Genomic DNA, 12,937 nt, shown 5'->3' with positions numbered 1-12,937 from the left:
GTCATGTATCCAACCCCCCTGCACTGGCGACCTGTCCAGGGTGTACCGCGGGGTACACCCTGGACAGGTCGCGTCGCCTTTTGCCTGATGTAAGCTGGGATTGGCTCCAGCCCTGCCTGTACAAAGGATAAGAGGTTGATGATGGATGGAAGGATGGATGGATGGATGTATCCAACCCGACACACCTGAATGAAACATCTATATTTCGTAAAGAAAAACCCATACAAGATGATTGACGCCACACAGTGTTTCAATTCAAAAATGATGTGCTTTATTGTCGTTGTCTGTCAATGGAGAAAAAACAAATTCAATGAAAGCAGAGGTAACATTGAACTTATCTCCAGCAATCTGATCAGACGTATCATCCACAGGACATGCTGAGCATGACTCCAGGCTAACGAGATGGATACCTGCTGCCCTACTTTTAAGCAGCTTTACAACTCAGAGACATGTCATAAGACTGCCCTATGGAGGTCTTTTACTTGGAGAAGTATTTTAAATGTATTTTGTCTTAAAATGGATATTGCCATGATACATATATGTGGGCTTTCACTGTAAAGTTTCTATTCCTGTTTCTTTTTAATTTTTACTAGATGTCATTACATGTTGAGGTTACATCAAGGCTCAACATGAAAGGGTAACTGAATTGATTAAACATGAGGAATTGCAAAGCAGAAATTAAAATAACATGCAGTCTACTATGACAATTTGCAATATGGAGAATATCATTCAAATACATTGGATAAATGTCCACAGTTATTTATTTAACCCCCCCTTTTATATATTTCATTGTTTTAATTTAGTGTAATTTAGCTTTTATTTATGCATTTTTTGTTCAGAGGAAACAGTTTGTCAGACTCTATACAGCTTACAGCAGAGATACCCTAGCCCTAAATAAGAGTGATATTTCATCTGGGTATATTGGATCTTTATGGTTGCCGTTGGTGTACACACATTCCTCTGTCCATTTTGGGTAGTTGATGGTGATGGCAGATGTTCACTGTAGGGCAAGAAAGATGAGAGAGAGAAATTAGTAGCCTGGACTTGGTCATTAACAATATCTCATCATAGCTTTAGTGCTAATTCATCATACTAGTAAGTGGTCGTTCTTTGTTAAACTTTAGCTTTTTCATACTGAGTCTGGGGCTGTTAAATATCTATCACTTTGGAGCCACTCATCACAGGCAAAAAGATTTCCGTGTCACATTCCTCCCATTCTTCTTTCCATTTTTATAGTCCCAGAGGTAAAAACAGATAGAGATCAGCCTCACCTGTGCTGGTCTATATGCTCTCTCTCTCTCTGCTTCTTTTATCTGTAGGAAGCATAACACAGTAATAACAATAATAACAATAAACTTACCACAATTAATCCACACTTCGTTTTCCGCGAGAGATCACTAAAGAAGGACAGAGACATGAGATTCCGATGGTGTATTTTTGGTGTAAATATTCTTATTGGCTTTCTTGCCAAGAGTTAGATGAGAAGATCGATATCATTCTCATGTTGGTACGGTAAATGTGAAGCTACAGCTGGTTAGCTTAGATTAGCTTAGCATAATGACTGGAAATTCAATTGGAGTAGAATCAATCTTCTTGTCTAACTCTTGTCAAGATACAAATAAGTTTATTTAACAAAAGGTCAAATTATTCCTTAAACTACTGCAAAACAAAATGTTTACAGTTTAGAGCAGTGGTTCTCAAACTTTTTCTTGTCAAGGACCTCTAAACTGACACAAATTGATAATGATAAGATTTTGTCCCACGGTCTCCCATCTGAAAGGATTCTTTTCTTTATATTTTTTATTACAGATAGTGTATACAAACCATCACCGAAATAGTCATACAGTTTTTTCATTGTGTTACTTATGGATGGAATGTTTAGTGAAAATAAATGATTCATCTTTTTGCTGGGGACCCCCTGGAGCCCCCTCACTGGGGTCCCCGAACCCCACTTTGAGAACCACTGGTTTAGAGGAAACTTACCCATGCCAATATTAATTCCTGGGCAGGGAACTGAGAATATGACAAAAATAAACACATTAATGCAGCTGTTACCAAAAATCATACACATACTATAAGAACAAATGAAAATGTATGCTTTTAATTATTTCAGAGTAAAGACATTCCATCTGCTCTATGACTCACCCGAGTATGTCCTGGGTTGACAAAAGCTGACTTTGATCCCATTTTGTCCAACTGGTGTGGCCACTACTGTGTAGACGTCCCCACATGTTTCCTCCTGGATATCACAGTACATGTTGCCGGGAGCTGCGATACAGGAGTAGTTGGCTCCTGTCCCATACAGCTCTACTGTGTGGTTCTGAATCTGAGGGCCCAAAGAGAGCCAGTACACCCTGAGGGACTGGTTGGCCCTGCGATAGAGCTTGACATTTGTTGGACAACAGGCACCTGCCATAATGAGAGGATAAGTTTTTTGGTGTCCATGTCAAGGACCATACTGGTGGTTGTGGATGTTTTAGACCATTAACTACAAACTACATCACCACTGACTGTTTCCAAAACTAGTTTTAGTCCTATGTATGTGTTGATTTCCCTAGATTTATGTAGTGCTGCAGCTAATGATTCTTTCCATTATTAAATAAACCAGATTAAACCAGATTAAATTATAATTAAGAAAGATTATTGAAATCTTTCATAAGCAAGCAGATCAATAATAAAAAGAGAACATAATATTAGTGAAAATACAATACAGGACATCATTATGCTAACTAGTCAGTTACTAAGTTACTAAAAACATACTACAGTGAATCATGCAATACACAACATTCAAAGCAATAAAACGAGAAATGTTAATGTTGATATAAATATACACTAAACAATACAACACTGTGCAACATTATCACATTAACTGTTTTGTTTAGGAAACAGGGAAAAATAGGGAAAGTTCCCAGATAGATATTAAATTTAAAGTAGCCAATCTTCACATTTAAGAAGCTAGAACGAGGACTGTTTGGCATTTACGCTTCATACATGACTTTAACAATAAATTGATTATTAAAATGTTTGCAACTTGTTTTTCTTTCAGCCAACTAAGTTTAAATTTTCAGCTCTACGTTCTTTGGACAATATGTTTGCAGGTACGTGTGAATTTCTGCTCAATTATTCCAAACCACTGTTCTGATCCCTTAAAGTTACAGAAACATATCGTTTTACATCAATTGTCCCACCTTATCATTCACCCCTCACCTCACACTCTCAAATAGGCACCTGTATGTATATTTTTGTGTGTGTGTACATGTATGTATGTATCCTCACTTGATGAGAATCCACGATATCTGCACTCTGACTTGTATCCTGTGCTGCTGATGGCTTCCAGGATGACGCTGTAGGTGGTGCCACAGGTGATGCATCCCATCAGGCAGTGGGTGTCCAGGGTGTGACACTTGGCGTAGCCGCGTGAGGACATCAGGGTGGTGATGTAGGAGCGAGCTCCTCCACCAGGTGCCCAGGTCACGTTGGTCATAGCCTGGGTGACCTGGGTGACATTAATAGACACGGGGCAGCAAGGACCTGGGTGAGTAAAATGCAGAACAATAATCAATACTTGTGTGTATCCATGTATAATAAGAATATTTTTACTTGGTATGACTTGATCATACCTGTTTCCAAAGGTTTACTGTATCCAGGTAGACTTCTCCCCACAGATGTGGTGGCCACTGCCGTGACCTCATAGGTTGACCCACAGGGCAGCTGTGTGAGCTCACAGGAGTTATTTCTCGCGTTGCAAGTGTGTATGTCATAGCGTCCAATGGCAGTGATGGTATAATTTGTGTTGAGGGTGTTGGGGGTAGTGAAGAGGACACGGTATATGGAGCTGTTGGTTTGTGTCATACTCAGGATCTCCGGGGCACACGGAGCTGCAGCACAACAGACATGAAATTGACTTTTCATACAATGAACACACACGTTCATGCCACAGAGTGAGACTTTAATTTTAATTAGTTTAACATTTTGGGAAATATGATGATTCACCTTCTTGCAAAGAGATACATGAGAATATTGTCAGTGTCAGTTTGGTAAATATGAAGCTACCATCAGCAGCTTGTTAACTTACCTTAGCACAAAAAACTGGAAACAGCTAGTCTGTCTTTTTCTAAAGGTAACAAAATCCACCTACTGACACCTTTAAAGCTCAGTGATAAACACATCACATCTTAGTTGTTTAAGACATACAAAATAAAAATTAAAAAACGACACATTGGTATTAGATTTTGTTCCGTTTGGACACAGCCAGGCTAGCTGTTTGTACTATAAGCTAAGCTAACCAGCTGTTGGCTATAGTTTCATATTTATCATACAGACATAAGAGTTTTTAGAAAGAAAGCAACAAGGCATGTTTCCCAAAACGTCACATGTTTGATATTTAATCTCAAAGGATTCCCAGCCTTCACTCGCTTGTGTGTATGTGGATAAATGTGTATTTATGATGTGATATGTCATTCTTCATCAAACCTTGTGTATCAATACCTGTCTCACGTGTTTGTGGTGTGCAGGTAAGGTTGCATCCTCGTAAGTCGCTGCATGGTGTGACAGTCACAGAATAAGCTGTGTTGCACTTCAAATCAGACAGCGCACACACGGGTGCCGTGTCATTACAGTGGATGACATCATTAGTCTGTGCTGCTGTTGTCTCATATAACTCGGCCCCTTTGACTGGTGACCACATGATCTCCAGGGTCTCTGTAGAAACTAGGTTTATGGTAACATCCTGTGGGCAACAAGGAACTGGGGGAGTGGCGGGAAGAACAAATGCAAAAATATGTGAGAATCATAATCAACATTGTGCAAAGGACCATACTGATGGTTTTACATGTTTTAAAATTATGTTCTACCTTTTTGGCAGTCAACTTGCGGGTACTTGATACTTAGGTGGTCCATCACTTTGCTTTTTTCCCCTCAAATATATGTTTGTATTGTATACAGTTGTGAGCATTCGCTACTTTTTTATAGCAAATCACAAAAGGCACAGGTGTAAATAAGAATATGGGCTAAGTTTCATGTGTCCTGGAATGCCATGCCAGTGTGCTTAATACCATGAAAATGATATTATGAAAGAAGTAGCACACTTAAATGGAATACAGTAATTAAATGGTATTACTTACACCTGTGGTTTTCCCGTCATGGCATATCAAAATACTTTTGCATGCATAGTTTTACAACAATGACATTGTGGAGTAATCAGGAAAGCTGTCAGCCAGTTCCCAAAAATCCTTGCAGCCATGAGCAGTGATGTCAGGAAATCAAACCAAAAGAAGTAGGGTATGAAAAGGATAATGTTACAGAAGCCCCAAGTGGCCAAACATTCATACATTTTATTTACTTCATTTTCCCTTGACAAAAAGTTAATTTAATTTGTTTTCTCAAGATCTTGCATCATTATCTCGAAATAACATATTGGGATATAATGACATAATTAATTCAAGATATTGAGAAAACAAAACAATAGTGTAATACATGAGTCCACAAGTATGTTTGGCATCAGGCAAATTTTTTAAGGATAATTTGATTGTCAGTGTCACTGGTTAGCTCAGTCAGTAGAGCATGGTATGCTCAATGTAAAAGCGAGTGGGGAACAAACACACAACCCTTATATTGAGAGTCCTGCGTTCTAAAATTGATGCCAAATTTACTTGCCAACACCTGTACTACACTATCGTTTTGTTTTCTTGAGATCTATAATTAATAATTATGATTAATTATGTCATAATCATGATTAATTATGTCATTATCTCGGGAAAACAGAGTTTCTTTATCTCGAGATCTCAAGAAAATGATCCCGTTATCACTGGTTAACAGAGTAAATAAAATGTATAAATGTATTGCTGCTCAAGGCTTCCGTATAATGTGGATTTGAGGTGTTTCTTAAAATGGTGCTGGGAAGGTTAGTTTAACGGTCTTTCTGGATGAGTGGATTAGCACATGACAAAAGGATTTCTTTGTCAACTCAATATGTCAGACTTAATGTTTATTGGTCTGAACCAAGCCCATATCTAAAGCAAGTTTCATGACCTGCAACTTAATTTTCATGTGGCAGTGCAACGCCACTCACAGCGTGTGTTCTACTAATAAAAAAGACAACGACACTTAAATGTAGTGTTATGTTACTTTCGATAATTGTTGGTTGTAACGGAAAGTACACACGATGTGAAGTTATAAGGCTAAAACATACAAAACCACTAGTATGATCCTTTGATTTGATAACAAAAACATGTATTGGTGGTGTGTCTGGTCCTACTGGTGGTGTAATTGCGAACAGGAGCGACAGGGCTGGAGCCGGCCTGGTTGTAGGGGAAGACAGTGGTGAGGTAGGTGTAGCCACACATGCAGAAAAATGGGCAAGTGGTTCCAGTGGTGTTACATGACTTCTCTGTCCCGTCGTCCCTCTTTATGAAGGCCATGTAGAACTCCACCAGTGGCACCTTATCCCACACCACAGAGCAGTTGCCTGCTTTGGATTCCTCCACCCAGATGTTCTCTGGGGGACAGGGATCTGTCACAGACAGAGGTTAAGAAAAAAATTAAAATGGACATCACTTTTTTAAGGAATGGTTTGACATTTTGTGAAATATCCTTTTTTGATTTCTTGCTGAGAGTTAGATGAGAAGATTGATACCACTCTCATTTCTGTATGGTAAATATGAAGTTACTGCTAGGAGATGGTTAGCTTAGCTTATCATAATGACTGGAAACTGGCTCTGGTCAAAAGTAACAAAATCTATCTAACAGCACCTCTAAACCACACCAAATTACATGTTCTAGTTTGTTTAATCTGTACAAAAATCTAAATGTACAAATTACACATTGTAGTTTTATATTAAGTTATGGTGAGTATTTCTTAGCCAGGAGCGTTCACTTTTGTGATTAAACTAACAGGATATAATTTGTTGTGAGTTTTAGAGGTGCTGGTAAATTTAGTTGAATATGAACCAGGCTAGCTGTTTCCATCTGATTCCAGATTTTGTGCTAAGCTAAGCTAACCGGGTGCTGGCTATAGCTTCATATTGACTATATATTTTCGTAATTCCCACAATGTCAAACTGTTTTAACATGTAGGATTTTGTGTCTGATATGTGGCTGTAGTTGTGTGTGATATACCCACATGTAATGTAGTCTATTGGTTGCGAGGGTCTGCTGGGACCTGCTTGGTTAAAAGCTATGACAGAGACAGAGTGGTTCTGGCCACACTCCACAGGTGCAATAAAACAGTTACTATTAGCTGCTGAAGTACAGTTTTGGCCATTAGTGGTCCAAGCTATGTAGTTGTCAGCTCCTTGCGCTAACTCCCAGTACACAGCAACACCAAGAGATCGACCCTGAGTCACCTGGACGAGGGTCACATCTGGGCTGCCAGGACCTGGAAATGAAACCGGAAGTAAATTAGTAACAAGATCACCTACATTCATGTTACCGCCAACTTACCTATTGGGTTTGTGCATTATAAGTAAAAATTGGTCTACTGTAGGTTTTCTTTCACATTCTCATCAACCTAATTCTTATTATGCTTACGTGTGATCTGACTGACAGTGAGGTCGTCTCCAGCTCGACCATCAGAGTCCCAGGCTGTGCCCTTGATAAAGTAGTTAGTCCCTGCTTCAAGGTTATTAAAGGTCACTGTGGTGTCAGTGGTGTTCAGTTTGAAGCGGGAGCTGGAGCCCTCTTGGATAAGGCAGAGCGTGTAGAGGACGGCGTGCTCAACCGGGGTCCAAGTCACAATGATGGTGCCATTGTTAGGGGAGGTGGTGTTCAATGTGGGTGCCTTTATCACTACAAGCAGGTGCAGGTAGAGAGTAATGAGGGATAATGAGAAAAGAATTAAAATGGACAAACACACAGATTAGTTAACTTGGTGTGAAATAGAAACAATTTTGCTTATGTGTCCCTTATGTGATTATGTTACAGTCACTTCTCCTGCAGGAATGGAGAGAACCTAGTTCTCATGGTTTTGCTTTTCATATTATGAGAACAGTACAGTGCAGAGGGGTGGATACAGTTTCCACCCTCCTGCGTTGGATGCAAAAGGTAGATACTCTGTGACAATGGATGGTGAAATGACACACTGTTATCGCCGGCGGAGTGTGATAAAAAGCTATTGTCCAACAGGAACAACAGCCAGGTTGCATTTCACTCTTTATACACTGATTACCATCTTGAGAGTAAACTTCCTGTGATGTGTAGTGTTGTTACAGAATATTAGTAATAATACTCTAAGTCTTCATGGTAAAAATCACAAATATGTGGTGTTAATGAGTGTTGTTACATGAAGGTTTCAATCATCTATCACTCTCTGAAATTCTGCAGCCACAGTATAAAGTGTATTTAAGACTCTAGCATTACACTTTTTTTCCATACCTGTTCGAGCATTGACGGGGTATGAGGGCTGACTCCTCCCCCCAGAGTTGACAGACATGACACTCATGCTGTAGACTGTGTAGGGCTGGAGCTGCACCACAGTACCCGGGGAGCCGGTCACCACGGTCTCAGAGAAGAAATTACCAACCTCCGACTCTGCCCTCAGGATGTAGCTAGTTGCCCCTGAAACCTCTGTGAACTCCACAGTGATGCTGTCGCTGTGTTTGGAGTAGGCCTGTTTAATGCTTGGGACGTCAGGAGCTGGAGAATAAATGATGGAATCAAATTAGACAGAGGACTATTTCTCTGTTTTTTTATTATATAATAATAGTTTGTAAATGTATTGGTGGAATGTAACAAAGTACACCTACTCTACTACTTTGCTGAAATACTGTTTACTTTTTTGAGCAGTTTCTTCTTATGATGCTTCAAATCTACAACATTTAAGAAACCCCTAAGAGTCCCTTAAAAAAATTACACATTTGTCCCTAATGACAAAAAATGCTGTAAAAATATCATAAATTAATATTTTATATTATAAGAGTCAGTCCTCTTAAGCTACTTAAGCCTGAAATATACATATCATACATTAATTATATTTTTGGGATTTTAACACTTTAAATGCCATATCTCCACTGTTTTTTTTTATTGAAAAAAAAAATAATAATAATTTCCATAAAATACAATTCAAAGAGTATTTGCATTGTTATTTTCATTCAAGTTCATAATCTTAGCTTATAATGATATATAATCATTTACAGATCGTCCTGTGTGCTGTCTTGCCATCTCCGAAATAACTACTCCCACACTAAGTTACTGCTCATACTTACACTAATAGGTACACCTGTTCAATTGTTTATCAACACAAATAGTTGATCAGCCAATAACATGGCAGCAACTTAATGCATTTAGGCATGTAGACGTGGTCGAGACAACTTGCTGAAGTTCAAACCGAGCATCAGAATGGGGAAGAAAGGAGATTTAAGTGACTTAGAACGTGGCATGGTTGTTGGTGCCATTCGGGCACATTTTCGAGTGGCCTTTTATTGTGGCCAGCCTAAGGCACACCTGTGCAATACCCATGCTGTCTGATCAGCATCCTGATATGCCACACCTATGAGGTGGATGGATTATCTCGGCAAATGAGAAGTGCTCACTAACACAGATTTTGACAGATTTCTTTTCAACAATATTTGAGAGAAATAGGCCTTTTGTGCATATAGAGAAAGTCTTAGATCTTGAGTTCAACTCATGATGAATGGGGGCAAAAATAAAAGTGTTGCGTTTATAATTTTGTTAAGTGTATATTCGACACAGCCAAAATGGTTTGAAAATAAAAAACTGAATGGCACAAAATGTACCCAGGAACTCTTAAGGGTTAAGAAAGAAATGTTGTACTTTTTACTCCACTACATTTATGATATGTCCACAAGTCTCTTTACAGATTAAGATATGCAAAATATGAGAAAATCTTATAATTAGGGGTGCATCTAACTTGGTTTTCCATGTCGCTTAATTGTTTGGTCTGTTAAACTTTGAAATAAGTGAGAACAGTTTCCCAGAGCCCAAGTTGATAACCAACCATCCAAAACCCAAGGTTATTCAGTTCATACCACGGGGGCCAGTGGATGGTTGGCAATACATCATATTTTTTAGAGCTTAAACGATTATTGGTTGACAGATTAATTTTCATTCAATCAATAATAATTTAAGCTAAAAAAACATGACGTATCGCTTTACATTAACTACTTGATGTAAGTAGTTAAAATAAGTTCCACCTCAACCAGCTGAAAGATCAAAATGCTACTTCCAACACTGATAATTATCAATATACAAATCTAATAACATATTAAAAAATGACATTTATTGAGGCCTTTCTGCCTCCTTAACGAGTACTTTTACTTTTGATACTTTAAGTACATTAAGATTATAATACAGAGGTGTGTTTACTTAAGTAACACTTTGAATGCAAGATTTTCACTTGTAGTGGAGTATTTACACATAAATTGCTACTTCTACGTAAGTAAAGAATCTGAGGACTTCTACTACTGTAGAAACGTGAGATACATGAAGTGCTGTCAGGTGCAGCCAAATTTATGTCTTCATGGAGTCAGTTTCCTCCTTTACCTGTCCTTGCTGCTGTTACTGACCTGTTGTCTCCTCTGTCTCTGCGCTGCTGAGGACATTGAGTGCATTGTCCATAGCTTCTAGCTGCATGGTGTAAACTGTGTTTGGCGACAGGGAGTTGACTGAGCCCATCACGGTGCTGCCACCGAACTGAGCAAAGACGGATTGTTTTGGAGAGTTCTTGGGTGTTGCTGTGATCTTGTAGGAGCTGGCACCAGTTTGGCCACTCCACTGCACCGTCATACTCTTAGATGTGACGGTAAATACTGACAAAGTGATGCCTGAAGTAGATAGAGAAGAAAAGAATGAGACATTCAAAAAATAAATTGCCTGATGCCATTAAAATATGATAAAAAATAGAATAATATTGGTGCCATAATCTGATTTTTTGGGGGGGGGGGACTTTTCAAAGAAATTTCCATTTCAAATTATTTGTTTGGGAAGTGTCTAAATGTAAATGTAAAAGAAGATAATTTACCATTTTGAGCAGCACACATCTGAAAATGACAAAACATGGCACGTTAACAAGGAAATAACTTGATGATAAATGACAGTAAATACAGCGTTTTCATGACAAGGACATCATTCCAAGGGTAGCAAGCTATTGGTATTTCACATTATATCCTGAGACAAATTATGCCCTGTATCATATTCCTGGAGCATCAGAGGCAGCAGGCTGCACATTACCCTCACTCAACACAGATTTCAGGACTGGTCAGTGCAGGTATTTCTTTCAGGTCGGAATGAATTTGTCTATTGAGCTAAGGTTGGGCATGCCACACACACTTGTTGAAAGCAGTGACACTCAAAAGAGCCTGTGTGTTTCAAAAGTCCTCCCACTGTTATTTATCTGGATATATAAAATGTGCACTATATCAATGTCAGCTACTGAACACTGATGATGTTAAAATAGTTATTTGAATAGAAAACCAGTGCACAGAGAGAAAATGATTATCTCTTACCTCTGTGAAGGTCAATAAAAGCAAAAGTTTAAGAATCTTTAACTGTGTTTTCCGCATGCCTGCAGCTTTTTCCTGCTGAGCCTGAAGGCAAGATGTATGAAGCTGTTTCTCAAAACAACTTCAGGGAAACTGCTCAGGATTAATTGTGACTTATTTCTTTTTTTTCTGTGTCTCTCTCTCCCTCCCTCTCGCTCTGTTCTCAGATGAAGCGACAGGTCCCTTATTGTTTCAGCGAATACCTAAAGAGTCCAAATGCTGTATCTCCTCCCCTCAGGGGTGCTTGGGTGGCCTATCAGAGCGAGAGGAGGAAGCTCACCTTTGTTAGATGAGGATGTAGATTATTGCAATTATAAATGCAACCATGAGAAACCAAAGGTACCACTCTGATATCCCTGTTGAGAAATATGCAACCCCACACCTAACACAAAAAGATTACTTGATACAAGTGATGATCTATTTCTATTGCTTGGTGTGTCTGAAAGGAAGTTTTTTGGCCTGTTTAAGGTTTCCTAACAATTTGATTTCTCATGGTTTCCAAATCCATTGTATCGTGTGAAACCTCTTTTTGAAAGCAGTAAGTCATTTTGTCCTAAATTTTTCAATGCCTGAAGAAACACACATCTATCAACACAAGATTTAGTGTAGCATATACAGTAGATAGTATAGCATCTGCAATTGATAGTATTTTAACTAAGACAGTTGCTGAAGTGCCCTGGGATGTGGTCTATACAACATATGTGTTTGTTTTCTCTGATATAGATGCAGAGTCAATTGAGGTCAGTTTCACTACACCACAATGCTGACAAACAAATCAAACTAGCATAAACAAGCTGGTTTATGTAACCACATACAACATACATAGAATGAGTGTACTTGCAAATAGTAACAGTTACAGTGACAAAGGCAAGGCAAGCTTACAACAATAACCATTCTTCCCCAGTGGCCGAGTATCTGCGTATTATGAAGTGGGTGGGGGCTGGGAGGATCGACCAGCTATGGACAAACTCTTTTGTGCATAAAGGTCAAAAGGAGGGAAGAGATCGAATCTAATTTGACACAGATGAGATAATCACCATTTTCCCAAAAGTTTAAAGAACAAAAAGTAACAGTGTCAGATTTTCTTCTCTTTCAGACACAACAAAAAAGAAGGATATTTACCGCCAAGTTAGGAGTCTCCCGCATTTCTCCACACTCTTTATTTTCTGTAGTGTGTCAAACGACACAATGTAATACTTACATTTATTTGATGATAAGTAATTTTAAATTTTATCAAAAAGATTGAATTATAATTATTAAATTAATTTGATAAAATTGTATATAAAAATATAAAATAATTAGATAATTAAATAACATCAACTCAATTGAAATAATTAAATATAATTACAAGAAATTAGTAACGTTTAATACAAAATTTAACAAATAAGTTACGTAGATTATCATAGGTTAAGATAAAATATGAAATAAGATTCATCACTGTG

General features: G+C 38.4%; 1 protein-coding gene across 1 annotated transcript; it reads right to left on the bottom strand.

The window, feature by feature from the left end:
- Positions 1-1,365: 1,365 nt before the first annotated feature.
- On the bottom strand, positions 1,366-11,516 carry fndc7a (fibronectin type III domain containing 7a). The gene is made up of 13 exons (XM_038719380.1): positions 11,460-11,516; positions 10,976-10,994; positions 10,521-10,778; positions 8,371-8,631; positions 7,528-7,785; positions 7,121-7,375; positions 6,257-6,511; positions 4,489-4,746; positions 3,621-3,878; positions 3,277-3,531; positions 2,146-2,409; positions 1,984-2,013; positions 1,366-1,397 (listed from the first exon to the last, which is right to left on the bottom strand). Exons 1-13 carry the CDS (start codon positions 11,514-11,516, stop codon positions 1,366-1,368), a joined length of 2,460 nt encoding a protein of 819 aa, XP_038575308.1.
- Between the last annotated feature and the right edge of the window lie 1,421 nt (positions 11,517-12,937).

The sequence above is a fragment of the Micropterus salmoides genome, unplaced genomic scaffold (assembly GCF_014851395.1).
Source record: "Micropterus salmoides isolate LMB-PRFRI ecotype aquatic unplaced genomic scaffold, ASM1485139v1 Ms_hic_scaffold_14, whole genome shotgun sequence".
NCBI lineage: Eukaryota > Metazoa > Chordata > Actinopteri > Centrarchiformes > Centrarchidae > Micropterus > Micropterus salmoides.
This window is presented reverse-complemented; position numbering and strand designations above follow the sequence as displayed.

Excerpts from the sequence above, each read along its gene's own strand:
- fndc7a (XM_038719380.1), bottom strand. The coding sequence starts at position 11,516 with ATGCGGAAAACACAGTTAAAGATTCTTAAACTTTTGCTTTTATTGACC. Across the intron at positions 6,512-7,120 it reads ACCAATAGACTACATTACAT|ATCCCTGTCCCCCAGAGAAC; the intron begins GTGGGTATATCA and ends TGTCTGTGACAG. Across the intron at positions 3,879-4,488 it reads ACCACAAACACGTGAGACAG|CTCCGTGTGCCCCGGAGATC; the intron begins GTATTGATACAC and ends GTTGTGCTGCAG.